Below are 27,140 nucleotides of genomic sequence, written 5' to 3' on the forward strand. Positions count from 1 at the left end.
GGCATGGATCATTTTTGTAAAAGTTGCTGCTTTTGCTCAAACTCTCCGAGGAGACAATCTAGTTCTTCCTCCACACACCTGATCTTCAGTTGCAACTGGGTACACAGGTTGATCTCATGGGCAGCATTAATCTAAGACACAGCGACTCAGTTTGCTGCCTGGCACTGTAAAACCATTAAATAAATGTTTGTTTTTCTTTTTGATATACAGGTTCTTTTTGGTCTTTAAAGCGGCAGAAAATGTCATTGAATGTTCAAAATCTGCTCAGCCTCCTGCTTTCTCAAAAGAAGGTGGCTGACCTGATTTAGTTTCTCCTTTCATTGATCTCATGGCAGCACCAGCTCTGACTGACTTTGCTCTTTAGATGGCGCCTGAGGCCCAGCGCCACCTCACGTCGCTGCTTCTGACCCGAGATAAGTCTTGTGCCAGACCATCCGAGCTATCGGCAGATCTTTTGATGCCCTGTTGACTTTTTTTTTTTTTTCTTTTCTGCTTTTCGTGAAAGAGCAGAGACACATATCTTTCACCACATAGAGGGTAAAGGTCCCAGGTCATTTTGTGACAGCTGCAGTAAGATTATATCTAAGGAACAAACCAACCAAATAAAATGTGTAAAGCTCTATTTTAACAGGATTTAACCTGTAAAACTTTGGATTTGTATCCATGTCAGTCTTTAAAGGGTATTACTCTCTACATTTATTGAACAAGCGTGTACATACAAGACAAAGCACCACTGACTCAGATCAAATAAAAGCTGAGCAATAAAAGTGCTGGTGTCATTATAATCTGCATGGCTCGTGTTCTACAACAATGTTGCCACAGGGGGTCACTGTAGGCTCTTGGTACCTTTCCATGCAGCATGAAGAAGCTCAACTTTATCTTCCCACAATTCATTGCAGACCTCCAGATGTCACCAGAGAGCTACAGTGACTCAGTTCACTGCTGCTACAGAACCCCGACAGAAGTACAGGCTTGGTTTTTAAAAGCCCAGTGCGTAATATATCAAAGGGACATGTTAAAGATAGGACACAGGTACATACGTTGAAGAAATATACTTGTATTTAACAGTGTTGAAATTACAGCAAAAACCAAGGCCCACGCTGCTGCTGTAACTTCTATCACTTTAACTTCAATGGACTGCCTACAGTTGGATGATTCTAAATCTGAAGTTATAGTCATGGCCGCTTCTGACCCCAGTGAGAGAACTCACTCTCACAATCTCTCCCCAAGTCTGAATATGAGAAATTTGTTTCATTTATTTTTTTCATTTTGTCTTTATGTGAAACAATTTTTATCCTGGAGAATTTCTTTCACTCTCCGGAGAAGGTAATCAGCTAACGGTAATGTAACAGTTTTTGCGTATCTGTTTACAGTATGTATAAATGATTGGAATTTACATTGGACAACAACGGACCCAAATTGGCATCAGCAGAGTTCTCAGAGTTTCTGGCACTGCAGTGGACGCTGCGCTGGCACTGCAAAGCACCAAACAAAACTCAGTGCCACACTCAACCAAGCTCTCCCGTCTGTCCGAGCATCGAAGCGCTCTAATACAGGGGCATTGTACGGCCAGCCACTGCACACAGGAGCCCTGGGCTCCAGAGAGTCAGGGCTCAGGTCCAAAGTACACAGGGCCGCATGAAGGGGATGTTCAGTGCCTCTTTCCATGTACAGAGCCCCGCATTCCCCCTAGGGGACCGGGTCAGGATTAGAACACCGTCAGAACAAGCTTTGGTGTACTGCCCACAACACCCAAAAAGCAGCTATAATGTATTAACAAGTATATGCGCTCGCGCTTATGCACTTGCTTTTTAAACACATCATTCACTCAAGCAAAAACATGCAACACTTTCAAATGTGAAAACTGTCGTATTTTCCAATAAGTTGTGTTGTTTTTTTCTTCTTTCATCAGCTAATGGCCATGTTATGGGCACCAGCAGGTCGGCCACACAGTAGGCATGGGAACTGGTGTCAAAGTTGCACGTGCAGAGACTTGATTCACTTGAGGCCATAGGCCACTAGTGTCTTTTAAATGGCACATGCAGCAGCAGTGCTCATATTTTGTGTGTATATTCTATTGTCCTTTGAAATAAAGCGTTTTGATCAGAAAAACACGTGTGTAATTCATCTTTGGGTGACATATGTATATTATACATATGATAATACACTAATAATAATAAATAAAAGGAATAAAATAAACACAATAAATAAAAATAATATGTAAATTTAAATTAAAAATAAGAAGCTCCTCCCTACACACTGGACCAATGGGAAGGGGTTTTTATAGGAGGGGCAAGACATTGTTCTACCTATCCAGAGGAAGACTGTTGACCAAGGTGTGAAATGCAAATATTCCCTAGCAAGCACACAGGGGATTATTCACCATGGCAACCAGGTGTGAAATGCAAATAGCTGTGGCCCCCACCAAAACTGGTATGTATCCAGGAGTATCCAGGAGTATTCCGCTCCGTGTAACAACAGGGATACTCCTGAATATCTGGGCTGTATCCAGGAGTTTACAGGAATATTCCAGCCCGGATACATGGCTTTTCATGCAGTGTCTAGTACCCTTGGTGGGGGTGAAGAGAACGGAAGAAAAACAAAAATAACACTAAGTAAACCAAAGCTAATTGTGTTAGCACTTGCAGTTACAAAAGCAAGAAGAAAGAAAGCCATTGAGTGCTCAGACACTATTTTTAAGCGCAGAGATGGGATAGGACTCTCACATGATGCACTGACTATTCTTCAAAGCACAATTTAAGCATAACTGTTTCAATTGTGTTGTGAATGAATAAATAAAACACTTTTCGGAAGTTTATTCTTCCAAGCACAAAGCTTCAAATTCCAAAAACAGAACGCCTTAATGACACCGCAGACCAGCTCTGATTCTCGTCAGTATAAACTTGTTTTCTTTTAGGTTCAACCCTGCGGAAGAAAAGTGTGCTCAGAAGCTGCTGAAAAAGAAAGAAAAAGTGCAAAATTAAGGCAGCTAATCTTAGACAAAGACCACAGGTCAGTTCTGTAAACTTTATGTGAGCTTTTTGATTTCACTTAAACCTTATGAAAACAAGGAACATTTAGAGATTAAACAGATTTATTGAAATTCTGAAACAATTTCAAGGTTGGTGCACGTTCACACGGGGCCAAACTGTGTGTGTGTGTGTGTCTGTCTGTCTGTCTGTCTGTCTGTGTGCCTGTCTGTGTGACTGTGTGTCTGTCTGTGTGCCTGTGTGTCTGTCTGTCAAACCTACTTTCTGAAAGGGACTCCTGGGGGATGTTATGTCATTTCGTGGAAATCACCTCTGTTTGTTGCTGGGACACGGACTTACATCAATACGTAAATGCTTAACAAGAAACCTGTTCTTGAAGGGAGTATTTACAAACACTTCATTTTTGAGTATTATTTAAAACCAAAGGTTGATATTTTTGTTTTGCTTATTAAGGTTAGAGCTTTGCATTTTCAGTTTGTTATTGTAAATATACATTTATATTAATGACAGTAAAAATGGCATTGGGCATAACTACCTATTAGTAATGATTTAATTATAAAGCACATTGAAAGAAACATGATTACAGGGGTACACTTTACTCTTCTCGTGTGCCATAAAACATAAATAAAACACAAATTAAAATCTGAGTAATAAAACTACATTTTGAAAATCTCTTTAAAAGAGGACACTGAGGAAGCCTGCCGGATACTGTGGGATTTCTCTGCACTTGTGAAAGCCCTAACTAATGTCTCACGACATAATGAGCGGCTGGTCTGCAGACCCGGCAACATTTGGTTGGTTGGGGCTAAGCTGACTACTGTCTTAACAAGACGTTTTTCCTTTCTTCCTTTTTTTAATCAACTAAAAGAACAAACAAATCACTTGAATGAAGGAGAAAAGGTCATTTTTTTTGTGTGTTTCATCTCCAGAAATATGCTGTACAGCTGGGATTCTTTAGTATTTCTTCAGTTTTAAATTAGCTTTAAAAAAGAAAAACAAACAGATGCTTGCATATCTTCTTTTGAAAACAATGTATAAATATCTTTGTATACCTTTTTCGCAATTCCAAATATTTTAATATTAATAGTATTGATATTAATATTGGAATCAAAAACATTCCGAATGAACTTTAAGACGGTATTGGCAGTTGGATTAAAAAGTTGTCACACCCTGTTGAGGTTTGTCTGGTCTGGGTTTTGTTTTTTTAGTCCTGTCATTTCCTGTTTTATTTTGAAATGTGACTAACTCTCCTCTCGTTTCAGAGTGCTTGCCCACCCTTGTGTGCCTGACCTGATTACTTATTGTCTTCACCTGTTCCCCATTACCCTCCGTGTGCTTAAATAGCCTGTGTCTTCATTGTCTAGCGCCAGAGTGTTGTTGTCCGTTTGCGCAGCCACCACAGCCATGAGAGCACTGCAAGTAAACTTTGAGACAAGTGATTTATTAATTTTTTTTGTAACCTTTATAGCCCAGTTTAGATTTCAAGTCCTAGTTTCTTTTAATAGCCTTTTCCCATTTAGCTTGGTTTTCCTCCTGTTGGAGCGTTTTCATTTGTATATTCTTTCTTAGCCTTTTTCCTCCTGTCGAGGTGTTTTCTGTTTTATTTTCTTAACTTTAGATTATCAACCATTGTCCTACTGGAGTGATTTTCTGTTATCCTTTTCGGACTATTCTGGGAGGCAGGTCAGACTAGTCGGAGTTTTATAGCATTTTATTTGGTCACTCTGTTCAGAGGTCATTGGTGATTCTAATAAAAACCGAAAAATCTGAAGATCTCTGCGTCCGAATCCTGTCTTGAGTCCCGGCCTGACAAAAGTAAGAGAACATAAGCAACATGTGGTTGCCAGGCAACACACTGGTTTGTTTTCAGGCTCAGAGCACTATTGGAGAAAGGTCAGATTCTGTCAGCTGTGGCTGATGATGTTTGTTTGAATAACCTCTTTTATTGGAAATGTGTTGAGGCATGCTTACACAAGTTTGGATTTCTGAGAACATGACGGAATCAACAGAGCATGTGCTGCAATTATCATCCAATTGAAAGAAAATGGCTATGTAAAACCAGTCCAGTACTGTGATAGTCAGCAGGTTGGTCGAAGCGCCTGATGCTTCAATTCTGTTACATATTGTATTAGCATTGGCTGTTTCAGTGAGAAAAAGCTTTTTCCGAGTATGTGTGCAGATGATGCATGCGCCGTCACGTCTGACCCAACAGTAAAATAATTACACCACCAAGATGGTTAGCAGGAACAGCTGCAAGCTGAAATTGGCCAGTAAATTCTTTGCCTCTAAGCATATTAATGAGCTAACTTTTGTTATGTATGGTAGGTTTGTCAGGTGTCATTTATTCTGTATTCAAAGGGATATTCCATGTATTTTTTTTTTCATGTTCTTCCACTGTAAATAAATAGTAATTGGAATGCAATAGGAGGATTTTCAACAGCGGTCGGGAGATGGAAATTGAATGGCAGTTGATTAGGTCTGTGGCTCCTCCCCTGTGCTTAATTGAAGGACTAGGACCAGCTGTGTGAGGAGGTAGCAGGTGGAGCCAGCAGCAAGCCATCAATGGCAGTATTGGCACTTTTAAAAGACGTGGGTAATAGAGCAATTTGAAGGGACCAGACCATCAGGGTGCACTGGCTAAAAATGAGAACTGGCTCCTGAGCTGTTTCAGGTTGCCGCAGTTCTATTGTAACCGCGTGCCTTATTAGAACTCAATACAAAAAGGAGCCATGCGTTAGACGTACCCATACAGAGGTGTTGACCACGGTGGAGTTCCTGGCACCAGAGACCTTCCAATGAGAGCTAACAGACCAGTCGGGGATAAGCCAGTCTACTCTGAGTTGAACCATACCAGTGGCTGTGTGGGAGGGAATCATTTGGTACGTCAACCAGGTATATCAGATTCCCAGACAATGCAGTTGATTTCCATTCCATCGACATGCAGGTCATCTGTGATGTATGCATGCAACTGCTTAATATTGTGTCGAGGTGGCACAATTTATTCATCCTGGCCAACAGCATAGAGGGGAAACAGACCACAAGCTGGCATGGTGAGCGATGGTTGGCTCCTTGGTGTGTAAAAAGGTAATTAATGTCCTGATATTAATCCCTTGACGCATACTGACCATATGTGCCTCCTGTCTTCACACTGTCATTACTTGCTTGTGGTTTTAAATAACCGTGGATGTTCTTTGTGGTTCAAACTACAAATTCAGACCTTTCCAAAATGCCCGTGATTTCCTTTGTGTGTTGAGTAGCCCTGAGTACATCAATAAGAGACATGCAGAACCAGCTCAGAGTGGCATTTGTAGTGTGATCTATGTTAGTGTAATGTAAAGTTCCTCAATGGAAACACAAATTTTGCACATTATGTCGAATGATATGAATGGACCTCAGGTGACCGTGACCCTGACCTACTGAACGAGAGTGGGGATACAGTGATGCCCAGTCATTGACAAGGTCAGTTGTGGACAGGACTGTCAACCTCATGGGATGGTTTCCCTACCTTGACCAGACTGGAAGTGTGCTGCTCTATCGACCTGCAAAGGAATAATCTATAATCCATGCAAGTCTTTGTACATGAGCCTCCTGATTTTCTTGTGTCCCCCTTCTTCTTCAAGAGGTATGATCATGGCTTTGTGTGGGAGAAGCAGAATTGGAATAGAATCAGCCCTTCTTGGAGAGCCCCATTGAATACACAAGTTGCCATTGTTTCAGGAGAAAGCTCAGCAGAATTGTCTCTTCTGAGAAGAAAAATTTACATCGTTGCCACTCTTCCATTACAGCAGTTGGTCCACGGCAGGCAGAATTGGGGAGAGCTCTCCCCATCATCACGTGTTGTGCACGTGGGTTTAATGTTGACTCATTCGGAGGTGAGAGGAGCAGAAGGGAGGGGGATGTATCACATACGTGTTGGTGCGACCCATCGATCATCTGGAGATCCTGAATCCAAACTGTGCAAAAGATTGCGTCAGTTTTTCGTTCTCATCCACATTGTCAATGCATACGTAGGATATTTTAAGCCAAGTCGCAAGCATGAGTATATCTCATTTAATTGAATAGCTACATAACAAATTCCTGCGTTTGCAAACTAGTGCAGCATCAATAGAAACAAAACAGATCAAGGAAGTACGACAACAAATGTGTGAAAGATAAGATTATAAATCCATCACGGAAAAGGTAGTTTAGCTCCAAAGACACTGGCATTCATCTGTAGCTTCTTCACCTCCCTGCTGAGCTCCTGGACAACCTTAAACAGCTGGAACCCATGGGCACTTTTTCTTCACACGTGCTGTCCATTGTCCTCCCCTTCTCTCTCGTCATTGCTGGAGGAACAAACTTTAGTTCTGGAGCACCTGCTCCGTTTATAACGCCACCGTTTCTCCTCAGGCTTCTTCGGCACAGTTCTTGTCATCCACCGTTCCCATCCTTGTCGGATTCACGTAGCTCTTCAGTCATTCCAGAATCCTCATTGGAACCGTTCTTCCAAGGAAAACCTTTGACCTGATTGTATCAGTTTGCCCTCTCACCCTGTTCACTGAGGACTCGACTAATCTCAACTAACTCACAGTGCATTCTTCTCCATTTAAAAAACTTTATAGGGCTCACATTCACTAGACTGGGATTGGCAATGTTTTTGAAAAAAAATAAACATCTTTTCACTGTCACCAGTCTCCAGAAATAAACATTCTGTTCTTTTTTTGTGATGTCACAAAGAGCAGTGGTTCTTTTCCTGCCATGCAGTCACTGCATATATACCACCTGATGGCTTGTTCTTTTCTTTTCTAAAGTACAATTACAGATGTTCTGTGTCTGTGATGTTGGCGACTGTTCACATCTGTTTGGGATGACAGCTGGGGCTCTAATCTGATGATGGCACACAACAACTGCAATTATTTATTTTATATTCCCTTTTCCGTCCTGACGGTCAGGACACACTGTTATGATGATGTAGTGTGCATAAAATGTAAGCATACATTATGATTGATTTGGGTGGTTTTCAATTTGAAATGACCCGAAAAGCAACAACTAACACAAAGGTTGTTTTTTTTTGTTTTTTTTTACCAATCTGATTCATCACTCTTTAACATAACTTACATCAACAGCAACCACCATCAAAACAACAACAGTGTAACATGGGATGAAGCCATCAAACTGCAATCTCTGGGCATACATAATCACACAGACAGACACAACAACACAGACTGAAGGCTGAGTTATATTTAGGCCTGCAGGATGAATTTAGAATGCACAGAGGTGCTAGTTGTATCATTACATCCATGAACCTATTTAAGCAATTCTGTAAGCCCCTCACTTGTGTAAGCCATAATACAGTTTCTCCTTATTTCATAAGCTGTAATAATAAAAGTGAGGGTCATAATCACCAATGGGAAAATGGAGGAGGTAAATGCAGGAAGATTTGATGTCAAAATTAGAATCCAATCTATCGGAGAGTACAATTTGTAACAAGCATTAGACAAGACCAGAAAAAGGTTCTTGTCATCAAGTTTTGCCATCATCACTCAGCGAAACTGAAATATTGAAATTCAATTTTAGTATGAAAAATACATATTTAAGTCAAATAAAATAAAAAAATTGATATTAAATGTTATTAAAATGTTATTTCTTTCAGTTATTTATTATGGAATGGGTGTATGAGGTGGGAGCGCACTTTATATTTACATCATTTTTGTCTGCGGTGTTCGTATAAGCCCACATACTAAAAAAAAATCTTCTGGTAATTACCAATGCTGTTAGTTTGAGCAGGAAGTAAGAAACAATTTTATAATGTTCCTTTCTCTGCACACATCTTCTGGACTTTCAATAATGACATTTGAAATTTGCACATTAGTAGAAGGGGTGGAGAGTCTGTGCTTATACAAGAGATAAATTAATCGGTGAAGGACGTGTGAAACTGTTACTTCCGGAAGAAGATTTCCGATTAGTCATCCAGAGAGTCGCCTGTCTGGCAGGGGGAACCTGTGATACAGCTGCAACGTCATGAAGGTCACGCGTCTCTCGACGACTGTGTGGGTGAACATTCATCACTCAGCTTTTCTGAATTGCTTCCTCACATTTGAAAAGGGCTTTCGATGATGCATCGTCTGAAATCTCGACTTTGTCCGATGTTTTCATCCGCTGAAATTAGCAGGTACGGAATGAAAAAGCATGGGGCAACATTTGGAATACTCACGTGTGAGCAATTTCCTGTCACAGTTTGCCAAAGTGCTGCCAATGACATTCAACATAAACCTATATAAACCACTTCCCTCCTCGAAACTACATTTGGAGACACTAATAAACTAGTTCGGGACTGAGCCTCAGCGAAGGCCTGCTCTTTATTGTCGAGATGTTTTGTTTTTGTTGTTTTTTTTATGTTAATTTGGGTGGTATGTGTGACGTGAACAAATTGTGGCTTTTCTTTGATAGTTTTCCAATATGTTCTTTTTCTGTGTTTTGCGCCGTTAGTAGTAGCATCTCCAATTTTGTCGTATCTTGTATTCAGTGAAACTGAATGCTCGTACTTGGTGCTGGTAACCCATTAAAAACAATCATATTCATTGGTTTTGATTAATCATGATCGATCGCAATACGTAATACTATGATACAAGAAGTTTAATAGATTGTGGTAGTGTTATCGGTGCAGAGATGAATGTGTAAAACACTGGTTAGATTAAATACGTTTGGCACAAACCAATGGCGAACACTCTCTTTGCCAGGTTATTTTCTTGCCGTTTATCAGTGTTTGGCAACCAGTTTGCAACGGTACACACTACCGGAGTGTGACAATGTGATTAATTAGCATCCAAAAATAGTACCATGTTAATTGTTTTACATTAATCACAGGCGTTAACGTTGACAGCACTACTTCTAGTCTATTCTAAAATTCATTTGGGCAGTGGGGCAAGATGTCCTTTTACTGTACAGTACTGGCTTGGAACGACACTTTGCTTTCAACCCAGCTGTATGTTTTAAGGACTTAAAAACAAGATGAGATACATCTCTAAGAACGACATATAAGAGCCACTATCAGAGCCAATTGCAGTCTTTAACAGGTGCAACTCAAATTCTCCTAATTATAAACCCAATGATTTACTGCAACAAATAAACACAAGGAGGATGAGCAGGATGTTGATTGGTAAAGCTCAGTGTGAGGCAAAACTCAGTGACTGAGGCCAATTGGTTGAAATCTGCCTTTAAGTCAGGAAAAAAGACAGATGTTTCATAATTAACAGGCAGAGTGACATAAAGTCAAACGCTCAAAGATTAAACCTCGCGTTTCGAGCTTACTGTTGCAACTTGAGAGGTAAACATCTCATCCCTCTGCACCTATGGAGTAATAGATGTGTTTATGTAATTGTGCTCACCCGTACAGTAAATAAACACCCAAATGGCTATCTTTAGTCGAAAAAACTAAAACTAAAATAGCTGCCGGTGCAAATGCACACCATGTCTCGGGTCGTCAGTGATTTTCCTGACACAAATGAGCAGGTTTAGTCCTTCAATCAGCCACCCTCTCAATATGTGTGCATGTATGCAAGGAGAGAGACAGAACATTTGCTTGTGGGCAGCGCTTTTCCATGTTGTGTCTTGCGTGTATAAATGTGTGCGTGCGTGTGTGTCTCTCTCTGTCTGTATGCATTTATGTAACACTTGGGTTGTCTATTTAGTTGCAGAAAACCTGCCAGGACGCCTCCGCCTCCGCCTCCTCCACACTCTCAGCTCGGCAGCAACGGTTTTCTTCATCTTCAGACTGCGATTCCAATAAATGTTCTCTCTCGTCGTCCGTTTTGCTTTCCGTTTGTTACATACCATCTTCAATATGTTAGGCAATGCAAACAGACGGCGTGAATGGAATTCACATATGTACGCCACATACTGCTTTAAGTAACATCACGATCGGAGATGCAGTGACAAAATAGGCAATTTGATATATGTAATTAATTACACCAATGATGGAAAGATGTTTTTCTTTGTTCGGGTTTCCTGAGATATGATGCAGTGTTACATAAGAGCTCTGTGTGCACAGAGCATGCAGAGGTAATCTGAAGGGCACTTTTCCCCTGTGAAATATTTGCATGGTTAATATAATGATAGTGCAAAGATTCTATTGCACAGAAATCAGAGCATGTGGTATCATATAACTGCATGTGTGTCTCAGGGCTTGCAGCTACTACATGCACAGGACCTGACGAACAACATCACGCAAACACAATGAATGTGGCTTCAAAAACAATTCTCCTCTTCATCCACTATCTTCATCCACAAGATTGCAGTGTGCCTGCCAAATAATTGTACTATGAAAATGAGAACTCTACAAGACGGCAGCTTAAAGGGACAACGAGGAAGAAGCTTTGCGCTCACGCCCCTCATATCTTCAGTCAAGGAACACCTGCCGAGGGAGCAAGAAAAATGTTGAGTGATGATGCAAGTTTAAAATGCCGCAAACGTGCGACTGTCAAGTGAACGAGCTGGACATGCCAAACATTAGCTAAAATTGTGCTGAATTTATACATATAAGTTTTGTCACTAATAGCCAGCATCGTTTCTAGCCGACATTAGCATTCTTTTGGGGGCACATTTCATGCTATGTTCATGTGTTTTCAGAAGTTGCAGCTGATTTGCACAGTGCGTGGCCTCCATCTTCTCACCGTTTAAAGAGTCGTAGGGCAACAGTTCCAATGGAGAGGGAAGAAGGCAGAGATTTACATGCACTAACATGCACGTTCCGGCTCCGTTAACAAGAGGACGACGCTAAAAAAAAAAAAAAATTGCGCGTCGACATTCCAATACCCTCAGTTGTCTCGCCACCAACCTGTTTCCTTTGCTGCAGAAATATGCAGCCATTTGTCGATAACAGTTTTTTTGAATCCTCATTACCATTGGTATTATTATTTGATATTGTTATTGTTTGATTACTTCCGTCTGCACATAGAAAAAGTCAAGATGATACTCGGCACGGTAAATAGCTCCTCTGTTATTTTCCGTGTGGCGTTGTGAATTAATATGCTCTCGGCTGCTTCGCCTCGCAACCTTTGACAGCCTTGCGGCAGGCGTTGGTGTCGAGCGGCGCCCCCTGATGCCGTGCACGTTGTGAAGTCAGTGAACAGCCGTTCCCCACTCCACAGATGTGCTCGGCTGTCCTTGGAGAGTTCCCTGTGCACACAAATCCCTTTTCTCTCTTTGCCTCTCTTCGACTCCACTCCAATCTCCTCTTCCTCTCCCCCCCTCTGTCGCCCCCCCCACCACCACCACCACCAACCCACCCCCCCAGCTTCACACCACTGAGCATGCCGCACGCAGCTCCCACTCGCTGGCATTGCAAACACTAAGAAATCTTGCAGTTGTGAGCCGCGAACATCCAGACAAACACACGCGCACGCACACACGTCCGTCGCGCCTTGCAAGACAGAGGCGGCGTTCCGTCAAGGTGCACGCTGAGAACAGGCAGTGGCGAAGGCAGAAGGGGAGAAAGCATCTCGCTCACAGCAACCGGACTCAAGGTAAAAGCCTCTTATTTATAATGTGACTGACAAAAGTCTTATGTAATTCCTCATTGCATGCAGAGCTTTGCGGGTCTCGGCTGTTTTCACCGCTTGCGTGCTGTTGCCCCAATGAGATGCGTCCGCGTTATTAGAAAAATAATTTGAAAAAAAAAATCAGCTTTTTTGCTGAAAGGGTGAAACAACAATGGAAGCGGTCAACCAGTGATGCAGAAGCTCCACGTGAGACCGCCGGCCGCCTTTGTCCAGCTCATCTCGAGGGTTTCTCGAGTACAGTGCGTGGGGCTGAGTGTCCACCGGACTCCCGCTGCTTTTGCATGCACTGCTCATCGCATCATTTCCTGTGAGCGCCACCTAGAATCCCTCCCTCCACATAATTCCACTGTGCTGAACCCACTGAGGGCGTGTGAGTCCAGTGACTGTCGCTCACGGTGCTGTCAAGACATGGAGGAGGTCTCTGACGTCCATGCCTCCAGTTCATAGTCTTTCCAGACCTCTCAGTAACAATCGCATTTTCAGCGATGAACCACCGTCGCTCCTTCTTTGTGGGCTGTTGACTATGACAGCAACAAAAAAAAAAAAAATTCAAGATCAAAGTCAACATCGCAAGATTAAAAATTGAAATGTTGAGAGTTGATTGTGAACGCTGGCAGCTATCGCAAGTGGTCGCTGCTGCATAACGTTACCCCCAGTAAACAGGAAACTACTCTGGTAAAAATGGAAGTACGTCACGAGGCTTATGCACAGAGCCTTTCGTCTTTAATCGCAAAAACTGACGACGACTTGATTCTCAACATTTCGAATCTATTCAGAGAACTGAAATTTGAATTTCAATCTTTATTTTTCTTTTTATTATTATTGTTATTTATTATATTATTATCTATCTTTTTCTTTTTATTTACCTTTATTTTAAGTTTAATCTTGGAATGGAATCTCAAAAAATGTATTTGATTTTTGTCTCGTTGCTCTAATTGTCTTACACCGTACATTTGAGGTTTCTTATATAAGAGATAGTCATAAAGACAATCACTTGTGCTATCAGTGATTTGTCGGGCCGTGTATGAATATGCGTGTGGAATACAAACCCTGTCCATGGCTTGAGAACAGTTTGCAGACCTGTTTTATAGAGATGTTACTTCGTGTCGACAAAGGTTACCGTGCGGGCATCCTGAGGAAAATATCAGACTGTTCTGTTTTGACAGCCACGAAGGAGGGCAGCCGGTGCAGTAAAAAAAAAAAAAAAAAAAAAGACTAACCCAGTTTGCTAAAGGTGGAGGTCAGTGTTGACCCAGTGTTGCTACAGCAGCTCACCTGGTAGACAGACGCTTATGTCTTCAGTTTAAACAAGTGAGTAATAAAGTTTTGATGGTGCAAGTAAACCCTTTACAGGCCTTAAACAATTAATAGTTTCTCAACCTGTGGGCAGAGAGACTTCTTCCTTCAGAACTCCCTTCATTATTTACACCAAAAAGTTCAAGTTAAAAGTTAAAGTCCCAGTGATTGTCACATCCCGAAGGATGCGAAATTTGTCCTCCGCATTTGACCCATCCCCTGAGGGAGCGGTGGGCAGCTGCAGTGCTGCACCCGGGAATCATTGGGTGATCTAACCCCCCGCCCCCAATTCCAACCCTGAATACTGAGTGCCAAGCAGGGAGGCAATGGGTACCATTTTTACAGTCTTTGGTCTGACTCGGCCGGGGTTCGAACCCACAACCTAACAGTCTAAGGGCGGACACTCTACCACTAGACTCCGAGCTGATTTAAGAACCAGTAAAGTGGTGAAAAAAATACTTCACACATTCTGTCGGCCTATAATGACATGATAGTGCCAGACTATTGTTGTCTGTGCATTCATTGACCTGATTATCATAGCAACGCCTCTGCAGATTTTTTTTTTTTTCCTTTTATAAAATGTGAGCGGGGCATCACAACATGACAGCTGGTAGGCTTGAGCAGCTGACCAATCTCAATGGACTGGGCTGCTCCAAAGCAGAGCCGTGGATGGAGCAGGTAGGGGAGGGAGGACAAGAGCAAAAACAGCCTCTTCAGGCCGAGTGAGAGAAAGGCTTGTACTCTCACTCAGGTCTGCACAGCTCAAACTAGGAGGTTTTTGACCAAACAAACCTTGTTTATGAATGTATCCAATCTGGAAATGGCCATAGTAGGGCTCCTTTAAAAATCGCCATATTTGAGGAATAGGGCGATGACGTGGCGTAGGACGTAGAGCATAATATAGCATAGATTGCAGTTTCACCTATAAATAATCTGCCAGAACTGAAAAAAAGCATCTCTTTTCTGAACTCATTGTCTATTATTGATTTCTTGTGTTGAACAAGACCGAAGTAATCCTGCATTATGGGCTGTGAAAAGATGTGTGAGATTGTGTGTGTAGCAGACAAATGACCTACACATGCACAGGATCCATATCCTGATTGTGTTTGCTTATGAATTAGTTTAGCTACGAAGTTAAGGGGTCAATCTATCCTAATAGCTGAAATTTTGCAAAGTATTGATCACACACCACGCAGAATTTGACAATATAATACAAGTCAGAAAATGATCACGCCTGGCAACAAATGCGTAAGAAATTTTGGATCAGAAGAAATACTTCGATGAGCCCACCTGGTACCAACAACGTTGTTCCATTCCAAAGTATGTTTAATCATTTAAAAAAAAAAAAAAAAATCTCCATATTCGGAACTTCAGCAGGTCACATCGACCATGTCAGTTGCTGCCATTCGATTGACTATGACAATGATTGACAATGTCGATATTGTGAAGAGCTGTAAGGTCGCTCGCATCCTGCGCATCAATGGCAAACTTTTGACATTTTTGGTGATAATTTGGTTAAGGCCCTGAGGTCAGTGAAAAATAAAGACAATCCTCTCAGTAACACCAGACACCAGAGCTGATACTTAAGATATTCCTAAAATGGGAACATGCAGGGAGTGGAGATGAACTCCCTTGACTTTTCGCCAGTTAACAAGACCAGTGTCATCAGTCACGTTCTAAATTTAGCCACGGTTTTGTGTCCAAGTTAAACAAAACAATACACACACACACCAGTGGCCCAAATTCAAGTCGAATTTTCATAAGCGCACGCACGCACACGCACACGCACACGCACACACACACACACACAGAGCAAGGGAGAGAGAGAGAGAGGAACACACAATTCCCCAGCAAACGGCAGCAGGCGTAACAGTCACCTAGAAACAACAGAACAAAAGGTTAAGCCAAACAAGTCAAAGGGCCTGCTTTGCATCAAGGAAGGAAGCCGTAATAAGTCAGTTTGTGATGACATTAGATGGAAACAGTTGGATGCTTCCTTCTTTTCCTTCTCTTTCAGAATCCAGTTGAAATTCCCTCTTGAAAGTGAAAGAATGGACAGTTCTTCGATGTGGATGTACAGCTATGTTGTTGTCTCCATGCCTCGAGTCAAAGTAATGCGAGGGTGGCAACGGAAAGACTGCTGTTCCCTTAACCCGTGATTCATTCTCACTGAAAACTGATGGTTGTGATACTCTTTATTTAGACCATGTTGATATGCCTGCTTAGATAAAAGTGTGTGTGTGTGTGTGTGTGGGGGGGGGGGGGGGGGGGCACAGACAAGTTGCGCAATGATCAGTTAATGGGGAGACTTGCCTCAAGGTATTTTGACGGTGGCGCTAGATTCAAATGCTCGACACCCAATCCTGAACCACAATTCAGTGTGTGCTGGCTCTATGACAACAGCCACAAATCCTAGCAAAGAGCAATGCTTTTAGTTGTCAGATCCACGGGTCTGGGACTGGAGCTGTGAAATGCAAAATAAATCCCTGGAACAATCTGATTACATAAATGGCTAAGGGCAGGATCGCAGATAGGGGACATGTGCACTGCACTGATGGGAACCAAATCGCAGGCCTGTATGTACATACAGTATATACTCGTACATGCGTGTGTGTGTGTGTGTGTGTGTGTGTGTGTGTGTGTGTGTGTGTGTGTTTTAATCATTACATAAAACATTGCATTGCTCTTATGCGTCAGAAAAACATAAATTGACCGTAGCTTTGACAACATAGATTTTTTTTTTAAAGACAACAATTTATGACAGTGGGGGCTCAGATTTTATATTGCAGCACTCTTTCGCTGACCCTCCTTCTCCTAAGCTTGCTGTCATTGGCAACAAGCATGTCGAGTTCTCATAATTATGAGATTCCTGCAAAAATACCCATTTAAACCATTTGTTCGTGTCACTTAGTCATCGTCATGCAAGACAGCCAGTATTATGGTAGCTTGTTTGGGTTTTTTTTTTTTTTAACACTGGTAGCATTTGGCCACCAGCAATGGCCAGATGGCGCCAGCTTCCTGTATGCGCATCCAACACTAGCACTAGCCTGCTGTACGAGCACCCGGCCAGTCGACGCTCGCCGCACATATGACCACTTCATTCACTTTACCCCGACACTCAAAAGGATATTTCAATTCTTTCTGCCCCGAATTCAACATAATTTTTACTTTGGAATATCTTCCATTAAAAGTGCTATGTGAATGAAGCAGAAGTGAACGCGAGCTAGTCAGAGCAACAGTCATCACGGAGGACGGGACCTAGCGAAAGGCGAATTCAAAATATGGCTTATATAATTTTCAGTACAGTATTTATGCCCAAAATGCATGAAAGATTCCACCGCATTTCAGTTGCAACGTTTCCATTACCCCTCAAAAATCGCGCAAAAACCAAAATATCACAATTAAAATTGGTAATCGAAACGCCTCAACTTTGGGGGGAAAAAAACCTCTCAAACATCGCTGAAAGGTTTGTCGGCTCTCATGAGGTGGTTTTCCGGACATACAGAGGTATATGGCAAAAATGTCATGGAAACATGACAACATTTGCATTTACACGTCAGCGGACGTGACATACGGGGTCATGTGACCAGTTCCAGGCGCCGTTATGTTTGGACGAGGAGGAGACAGAATATTTTTTACGAGTAATACTACAAGTAATTAAAGAGAAAAATATAACAATCATTCTTGACAGCAAACAAAGATAAACAAATAAATACAAACGCAATTGAGAATCACATCCTGCGAGAATTGTCGTAATTCTTGCGGGGTGAGATTTGACGAGAATGAACACAAAGATTCCAACACTTGTATACTAATACATATATTTATAGATGATATATGTTAAGCTTTTTATTTAATAACTCTCAACGCATTGTACACACTGTACCTTTAACAGCAATAAGAAACAAAAACAACGTGCTTGTGTGTTAAAGCGACACCACACACATTTAAGGATGCACGGGAGGACACTAAATGATCACTATATCAAAAACGTGTACGTGCTGACTTTAAACTTTCGTGCAAACAAAAGCCTATTCCGTCTCGGTACATTCGGTCATGCGTGAAAATAGCCCACAACAGATGAAACGCTCTAATTTTATCACCAAGCAAAATGCTCTCCAGAAGTGAGTCAGTCCTCTGCCCTTATCATCCTGAGCACCACTGGCATGCAGTGGCTTTAAATAGGCCTGTCCAGCCTGTGGCAGGCAGCTTTATTTGAGTGTAATCTGACATAGCTCCAAGTCAAATGTTCAGCCCCAGATTAGGGAACCCTGTTTGCCCTCCTTCACAGCCCCAAACAGCGGCCTGAGATTCACACCCACACTCCATTTGGGGATTTTCTCTATTTCAGAAGTGTTTCCCCTTGAATGCGCTTCAACATGCAAGTTGGAATTAGTCATGTTTGACTTTGACTTTTTTTTAACCCACTGTATAAAAGAACTGCTATTTTATATTATAAGTTCAAGTATTTGCAACACTGCCAAAGACAACAGCGCGCTCGACTCCCTGCCGTAGATTAAAACAGCTTCTTTCTTTTTTTAAAACTTTCTGTCAAGTGCAAAATACAGTTTTCAAATGCTATCCAAGATTCTTTAAATAACTAGGACACGGTTGCTCATAATTTGGTCTCCATGACCTGGATCACCCATTACGTTGCATCTAGGTTGGACACTATTAAGCATATATAAAAGAGATGTACGAGAACCTTCTAATATAAAGCAGGCAAACAATTTGTTTTTAAATTTGCAAGCTTAATTTTCTCAGTTATCAAATTGAAACGATGCTGGTAACAGCAACAGTTGCATGTATGGGTGAACTATAGATCATCATCAAAGTGCCCCGATGGTCTACGGACTATGGGAGTGACGTGACGACGACTGTGCGAGTTATAATTTAATATGTAGTTATAAAAGCCAAGCCGACGGTGTCACCTTAAAACCACCCCAGTCTAGTTCTAATCTCAAACATATTTCATATTGTAGGATGTGCATGCGATTGTAAACTGGAAACAAATTGAATGAATACAGAATGGCGAGTCCGCTCAGCATGGAACTGTGATTCATTTTAAAGGGCATGAATGCACCTTTCTGAAAAGAACTTCCAAAAAAAAAAAAAAAATAGCATCAGCAGGGTGTTATGACTCCAGATGCCACATGGTGCGTCTTACCCTGGCTTAACCTACAAGGCTGTTGAAGTGAGCACTGGGCTCAGGTGCCGCGTCCCAAGAGGCCGAATGGAACATTAGGTCTAGGAGGAAATGTTTTGTTTTGTTGTTGTTGTTTTTTTCACATTTGTTACATGTTATCATATTTTGTAATTTTTTTTCATCATGAATTGTTGTGCAGTGATTTCTATACGCATCCCTTAAAATGTAGTTTTAAAAACAACAGCAGGGGAAATGCTAATTTGTGGTACTCACGCGTCAACAATACGGTCCAAATGTTCCATCAGCATGGAGTGCATGGCTGCTTACAGCTGACATGGAATCGTCAGACATCACTGCATCTCATTGTTAGTGCCAGTAAACACCAGTCATTAGCATTAGAGCTCAGCCTGTGATTACAGACCGCACACAGACCTCTTGGCACTGAGGGACATTAGGATAGGAAAGTTCAATAATTAAGTTTAAAAGAAAAAAAAAAAACCTGCCCGTGCTTAACATCAGTAAATTGTATAATCACATTGAAACGACGCGCAAATGGCAATTAAAGAAAACAGCAAAACGGATGCGCCCGGTTTCTCCAGCATCCACACCTGACAGTAGATTTGTTTCATTCCCCCAATATTTTTGTTTTTCCTTGAAACTGTGCTTTCCTGGAAAATTGTCCCGGATCTGACGCAACAGGCTCCTGTTTATTCGGCACAGCAGGGGTTCTCGAGCACAGCATCATTTTCACTCGCTGGTTTTATTCTCCCCCCTCCCTCACCCCCCGCGTCCCCCGAGTTCTGGTCTTGCAAGATAACAATACATGGAAATGAGAGCAGAGACAAGCAGCTCCAGTCGTCTCCGCTTCAGAGTATATTCCCCTGCATCGTCTCCGCTTCAGAGTATATTCCCCTGCATCTCCTGAGGGTACAGTCTGTTGTCCTGAAATCTACCAGAGCAGAATGAAGCACGGCGGAATCTCCGCAAGGACAGAAATAGACCTATATCCGTTCATCTTTGCATCGTCGCTGGTGTTGACGACCCATCAAATTCTTGGACAAAAACCTCACACGTTTCGGGGCCAAGGGTTTGCTCGAACACACAGACGTGCAAGCAAAACACGCAAGTGCGAGACCACAGTTGTGTTCCTGTGACTCATGTCCTCAAACGTGCGCTGTACAGAGGGAAGTCTGGACGTGCCAAGTTGAAAATTTCCCATCAGAAAGCTCTGCTATGCTGTGATCTGAGTCACTGTGCATCTTAATGAGTCTAAAAACAGCATCGAGCGTGGTCTTGAAATGCAGCCTGAACAAGTGTAATTTACACATTGACATTTTTTTTTTTTTACGGCTTTCAAAAATTTTGGATCGGCTTCATTCAGTTTCATGGGGCCACGTGGGAAACGCACTCATTTCAATGAGAGATTTTCTTTCACTAACTGTCACAAGAACAACAAAGAAACGCAATATGTGAATGATTTTCTTGATACAAGTTCTGTACAGTCTGTTTTTTTTTTTTTAAATCTCAAAATAAAAAAAGGCCCAAATTTGATCCAGTAATTAGAGGCTCGGGGTAACAAGGCCACGCGTTGTCCTAGAAGCAGTTCTGAAGACAGAGCACGGTGACCCTGCAGAGATAAGGTGAAGTGTGTTGTGCATGGAAAAAAAAAATAGGGGAAGGCTGACAGCCAGTTAATTTACCGCAAATCAAAATTAATTGGGATATGAGGCGCACAGCCACTGATGTATGAGGCTTTGGGGAAGCAGGACAGCTCCGATGACATTATTAAGGAGCTGGCACGGATGTTAAAGCAGACCAGACATTAGTCAACTGTTTACCTCGAGTAGACACATGCCCGTAAGCGGTTTCGCTCAGGGCGGAAGGAAAGTGAAAGGAGGAGAGGATAAAATGTTTGCATGGAAAGGGAGGGAGGAAAAATAAAGACCATGGAGGTGGGAAAAGAGAAGCTATGATAAAATAATGATAAGTAGAAGAACACAACAAGCAAATGAACAAGTAAAGTGGATACAGCAATTTAGATTTTGCAGACCTGAGACCTCTGGTTGATTTCAGCAGGTGAGGTAGAACCACGCCTCCAGGGTCCAAGATGGCGGCCCAATCGTTTCGATGAAGTTGCTCACTTAGCGTATATATTAGCATGTCCGACGTCGTGACGTCACGCTGGGAATAAACTCTTTTCTGCTGATCTTCTGGCCTTTATCATTTTTAAAAAAAAAACGACTGAAAGTGAAAAATCTACAATAGAAAGAATTGCTATGAATCACGTTTCAGGTCACAGTTGTCCTGTGAGCCCTTTTAAAGGCCTTTATTTTTGTATTGCAACCTATTGTAAAAAATGCTTTTTGGGCTCTTGGGATTTTTCTGATGCAGTACCTCAAGTGGCCACTGGGGGGAAAAATCGTCACGCTGCCATATTGCCAGTCCGGTATCCAGTTCTTATAATACATCCATAGGTAGAATGCTTGGTGTATGGAGAACAAGTCACGCACATTATTAGCTACTCTGTCCCCCTGTTTATGTTTAGGATGAACAGTAGCGCGTCTCCGTCACAAATTGAAAAAAAAAATAAAATAAATCTGTGACGTCACTGATTTAATCATCCGGAAATGAAACTTGACAAACACTGAATTTGGCCTGCGGCCTGAGGAAGAGCAATGACTTGACCCCTAACTTGTGACGCTGCTCTGACCCGAGCGATGACGCGGCGCACATGCAGCCGTCTACTGGGGGAGGCGGGGTGAGGTGGGGGAATGGGAGCTTGTATAACAACATATGTGCATCTGAGCGTTCATGCATATGCAAGCGTGCAACGTATATATGGAGGCACCGGAACTCTGCGTTTAAGTGCAAAATAAATAAATGACGACGGCTCGACTGGAGAGAAAGGCCATGCAGGAAAACGCTCCGTGTTGCAGAGAGAGGTTTTCGCTCCTATTAGATCAATCTCATCTGGATGGATCGTGGGGGGGGGGGAAGAAAAATCCTCTTTCGTAATCACATCGTGGCGTGTCAGCCAATGCAACCCGTCGTCTGGCAGCGTCTAAAAGAAAAATTGGGGCATGGTGGGAATTCTGAAAACCTGCATTGCACCAAGTTAGGTAACATCAAAAAAGTTCAAACACAGACACAGACACACACACACACAGAGACACACACAGAGCTGGAAACGTCAACATTAAGATGAAGACACGGTTTTCACTTCCTTGTCGGCCAGTCCCACTACGCATGTTGCACAGCAGACGTCTGATTTCTGCTTCCTGTACTTACACATTTATGAGGCGTCCTGGAGTATATGGAGGACATTTAGAGTGCCGCTGCTGTTTTTAGCCTCTTTCCTCCAGGAGCCGGCCTTGCTGCATGGCTGAATAGAACATGCACCGCTTCCTCCTGACTACATGGATTTGTCAGGGATTTATATAAATAGCACAGCGGCGGCACGTGTCCGTGCCACACTGCTGATGAGGAACGCAGCTCGCAGCAGCAGGAAAGATGCAGATTTGGGGAGGGGTATGGGGTGGGGGGGCTCGGGGGGGCAGCTCGGCGCATTCAGGGCAGATTAAGCAATGTCAACTGGGTGGCACGACTCTTTATGTTAACGTCGCTCAACAGCTGGAATGGCTCAGATTTCAACTCTAGTATTTTGCACATCCAGCTCACAAGCCTCCAACACAAAGTGTTTTCCAAAAGATTTCATTGCTGTAGATATAGCTATAGATATAGAGGGAGGACGTGCATGTACGGCAGTTTCATTCCCCACTGTGCGATTAATAAAAACATTCTATTAGGACAGAACAATAACAACACTGGAAGCAGTCTTTGTTTTGCTTTACTCCAGGAAGACTTTTGGCAGATTTCCCTTAAACACTGCATTAAAAAAACCAACCATGTCCAGTAGCACACAAGGCTTCTTCTCACATGACCAGATATTTGCCTCCCCTTAGTGTATGATGGTATGGACTCTTTACCGGAAGGATGGGTGAAATAAATTAAATCATCTTATCTCACAAAAATAAGCCCACTTTAAAATAAATATATTTCACACATCATTTTAGATCATATCTACCTATGTATCTATCTATGCAATAACTAGAGGCTACAGTACCTATTGAGGTCATCCTCTTATGCAAATAGTGTGGGACCCCCACACCACCCGAACTACTAATGGGTTTGGTGGTGAATGGTGAATAAATAATAACCACACCTTCCCTTTATGCTCCGGGATTCAACGTCCCAGTGCTGTTGGACAGTCGTGTCCAATCCAAATGCTTCTTTAAAAAAAAAGACTGGAAACTCACATGCTGCTTTACCTGGATGTTAAGCCGTCAAGCAGGTAATCCATGGTTTGAACCTTCCTAAATCCACCCGAATTATTTCTCTCCGTTGTTTTTCCCGCCCCCTTTGAAAATAGCTGTTCATTAACGAATGAGGTGCAGAGCTATATTATGAGATGAGAAACTGCCTCTGCAGTCCAGTGCATCTATATAATGTCCGATATATAACTTGGATATGAGCCAGGAAGTATTGCTTCGGCGGTATCATGCTGCAAGCCTCTGGTGTGGCGACTCCTTGCAATTGCTGTAAATAATGTCTCTGCATATGTGTGTGACAGCAAAACATTATTAAAGTACTAAATTAGAACAAAACCCCGTCTTGTACTGCACCATCCCATTTTAATATGGATACTATGTCTAAAAAAAAAATATCCCTCTGATAGTTACAGAGAGTGGCTTATAGGTTTTGAAAAGCAAAGTCAGGCTTTAGGTACGCAGACTTCTGGTGCTCAGATGCAATTGCTCAGGCACAAATAAAACACTGTGTGGAGTACACAAAGCTTTGAAGCCCATTTACTCCAGCAAATGGCTTTCGCTAAGCTAATGAACGGTACATTTCATAAAATGTTCCCAATTCCAGGTCCATGCATCGACAAACATCAACAAACAACGCGATGCGCCTACCCGTGTTGCCCCTATTAAGAAAGATGCCATTTAAGGTGATGGCGGGGGCGGGGATGGGTGGGGGTGCTTTCATGAAAGCACAAATGGTTCAACCTGAGGGTTTCACACAGAACTGTCTGAACTATATCACAAACTGTGTGATATAATGACCGAAACATGAAGAATATTCCATTATTCTCAACATTTCACCTCTTTTTTTTAATACATGATACATTGTGATATTTAAAAATTATAAGTTATTCATGCTCTACCATTAGAAATTAAAATACATCAGATAGAGATTTACTGGTCCTCACTGATGGAGAAGAAGAAAGAGTCTTCCAAAAAAATGCTATCCATCCATTTTCTATCAGTGCTTTTACTGCAGTGAGGGTTGCAGGGTGCTGGAGCCTGTTCCAGCTGTCTTGGGATACACTGGACAGGCCACCAGGTCATTGCAGGGCCACATAGAAAGGAAGGAAACAACTCACACCGGCAGACAATTTAGAACTGCTGATTCACCCATTGTGGATGTCTTTGGACTGTGGGGTGAAGTCGGAATTAGCTGGAGAGTAACCACAGAGACTCAGGAAGATCATGCTCCATATGGAGAGACTTAGGGCCACGGAATCAAACCCACAAGCTTCTTGCTGTGAGGCTGCAGTGTGACAACTCTACCACTATGACAACTTATCTTAACTTGCCCTGTTTGGCTTTTAGGTTTTTTAGTCCGTCATGTTCCACTGACCAACTTCAGAGGGTGTGTTTGACTTTGTTTTGTCTGTCTGATCTTTATAACTCTTGTGTGTTTTGTCTAGATGTATGCATTTAACAGCTTGGTCTCCTCTGGTTTCCATGGCAATGAGATCACAATCTAAGTGTGATCACTTTATTCAGTAATCAACGGATCACCATGAACGCGACAAGCATTCCGGCTAAAAGACAGATTATTTTAATGCCTTCCTGAGATTTTTCAAAAAATATTCAAAAACGACTTAGAAAATAATACACTGCATCTTTTCAGCAGGATCATGAAGACCAGACTCGGCTGCCTGTCCAACAAGTCAGATTCCTACAGCGACTTTTCCGAGTTCCTGCCTCCTGCCCATGAAACCACCGCCAGGTGTCTGAAGTGAGTCTTATGAACACGTCAGTCTTGGCAACAACTCAAACTGAAGCTTCTGTTTCGTTAAACAACTTCCTGGATGCTGCAACTTTAAAGATTCAGCTTGGCACGACATATTGTTAGTCTGTCTCAAATATAATGGCAGTTACTTTTGTATTTCATGGTGAAAGACAAGGAAAATTTCATTTATCTGTACTTTGGTGCCTGCATATTACAGATCACTTTTGAAGTTTGCTCCTGCACAATATACTGTCCATACTTTTCAATTGCATAAAAATGATTACAGTCATACATTATTACGATTTAACCCAACGGTGAAAGCGAAACTTTTTTTTCCCCCAATTTGGACGGCATAGTTCTATGGAAAGGATACGTCACAGAAGAAGCCTGCTTCTCAATGATATATCACTACATCTGGTTCCTCTGGCTGTTTTTCTGTCAGATTATCAACGGATGAGGTTGTTCGGTGGTCAGAATCATTTGATCATCTTCTCTCGCACAAACGTAAGTGATCATTTTCTATTCTCCAACGGGAACAGTGCCTTCCGCTACGTCCTGTACAGTCAGCGTCGGCAAAATGAGACCCAACCTTCGTTTAGGACAACTGCTGTTTCCTGTGTCAATTCTATGTTTCACTCCTCCCCCACAATCCATGTCCATTTTCTCCCCTTTGAACTCATCCAACGTAACTCTCGTTTCTGGTTTCTGAGGGGTGCGTACACTGCGTTCCCCACCGCAAAAAATGTTACTTCCAACCACACAGTTGACACCAAGTCAATGGCAAATTAAAAACTATGATTAGATTATTGTCTTTCTTTTCCAGTGAAATGAGTTTCAGTGTCTTTGAAGCTACTTGTGTCTCTGTGAGGCCCACTCACCTCAGCTGCAGCCATTTCCATTCTGTCTCATTGAGAAAGCCTTTCACAGGCTTGAATGGTAGTTGGTGTTCTCCACTCTGGAGCCCTTCGACCTTGAGTCTATGTTTCAAGGCCGAGTTAAACCTTTTCATGCGAATGCCAGAAAGCGACCGCTCTGAAATGGGATCTCTTACAAGCTTTAGATTGAAGCAAGGGTACAAGTCACAGCCGCTCGCTGCATCCCCTGATTTTTGCACCAGCACTCTGAACATTTAGTGGTGGTAACCAAATAAAAAAAAAAAGAAAATCAGATGTGCTTGTTTACAGATTGACAGGTTAGTCTCCAGTCTCTCAGGTTACACAGCCAGTGAGGAAAAATGAAAAAGTCTGCAAACGCCATGACTTTTGTAAATCTGGTGATTTTAGGTGGCCTACTACAGGAACGCAATATCCCGTCCAGTCAAGAAAAGAGGATGAGGTAGTGTTGTAGTCAAGACCACACCAACCGAGACCGAGGCATTATCAAGACGAGAGAGTATTGAGATCGAGGCCTGACCAAGACTTTATATATCAAAGAAAAATAACAAAACAGAAAAAAAAAAAAAAAAAGGAAAATGCCTGTTGCCTTTTCACATCTTCAATATCATGTAATGCTATATTACAAAATATCTCACATTGTACCTCGAGGTGATGCATAAGACAACAGTTAAAATAAATCTGTGAACATTCTGCACCTGCATGAACAGTATGTGTTTTGTGTTGGATAAAGGTTATGATATAACTCCCCCTGTCTGGTGCATAACCATCACAACTGTAATGCCACCTGTGCAAAACATTGGACTTGTGTGAGAGGGAGGGAGAGAGAGAGTGCGATACACCTGCGTATCCGGTTTCTATTGACCACGCATTAGAGCGATAAACTACACTACAACACTACGACTTGTGCATCACAACGCAACACATGTACACATGTACGAGTTATGTCAAAGCGAGGGAGAAGACAGCACGGAATGTTCTCTGGGTAGGATATTGAATTTACCTTGGCCAAATTTGATTTAAAGGACAACAGTGTGTTATTGTTAAACATGGCTGTGTTTCGTGTCGATCCTAAGTGTCCAAAGTGGATTATGTGTGTGCTGGGGGGCTGAACTGTGAACATTTCCCGCTCTTACATGTTGTGTTAGTGCAAGAACACCCTGTGATGTTGGAAAACAGCAACACGTCAAACTCA

At 42.2% G+C, this 27,140-nt stretch overlaps 1 protein-coding gene and 1 long non-coding RNA gene across 3 annotated transcripts in view; one reads left to right on the forward strand and one right to left on the reverse strand.

Moving 5' to 3' along the window:
* LOC142900829 (uncharacterized) overlaps nt 1–27,140 on the reverse strand; it is a 162,424-nt gene that overhangs the window by 134,096 nt on the left and 1,188 nt on the right. The gene's annotated exons all lie outside the window — the stretch shown is intronic.
* The window catches only part of LOC142900826 (regulator of G-protein signaling 8-like), an 18,110-nt gene continuing 3,223 nt past the window's right edge, over nt 12,254–27,140 (forward strand). The window contains exons 1-3 of one of the 2 annotated variants that reach the window (XM_076045369.1): nt 12,254–12,493; nt 24,951–25,058; nt 25,495–25,556. In XM_076045369.1, coding sequence (XP_075901484.1) covers nt 24,958–25,058; nt 25,495–25,556 — 163 coding nt within the window. In that variant the 5' untranslated portion in view covers nt 12,254–12,493; nt 24,951–24,957. The remainder of the gene's footprint in view (nt 12,494–24,950; nt 25,059–25,494; nt 25,557–27,140) is intronic. The other variant, XM_076045370.1, reaches the window with a different exon arrangement.

Source organism: Nelusetta ayraudi, unplaced genomic scaffold, assembly GCF_046127955.1.
Source record: "Nelusetta ayraudi isolate G7.1 ecotype Tasmania unplaced genomic scaffold, CSIRO-AGI_Nayr_v1 ptg000084l, whole genome shotgun sequence".
NCBI classification, from domain to species: Eukaryota; Metazoa; Chordata; class Actinopteri; order Tetraodontiformes; family Monacanthidae; genus Nelusetta; species Nelusetta ayraudi.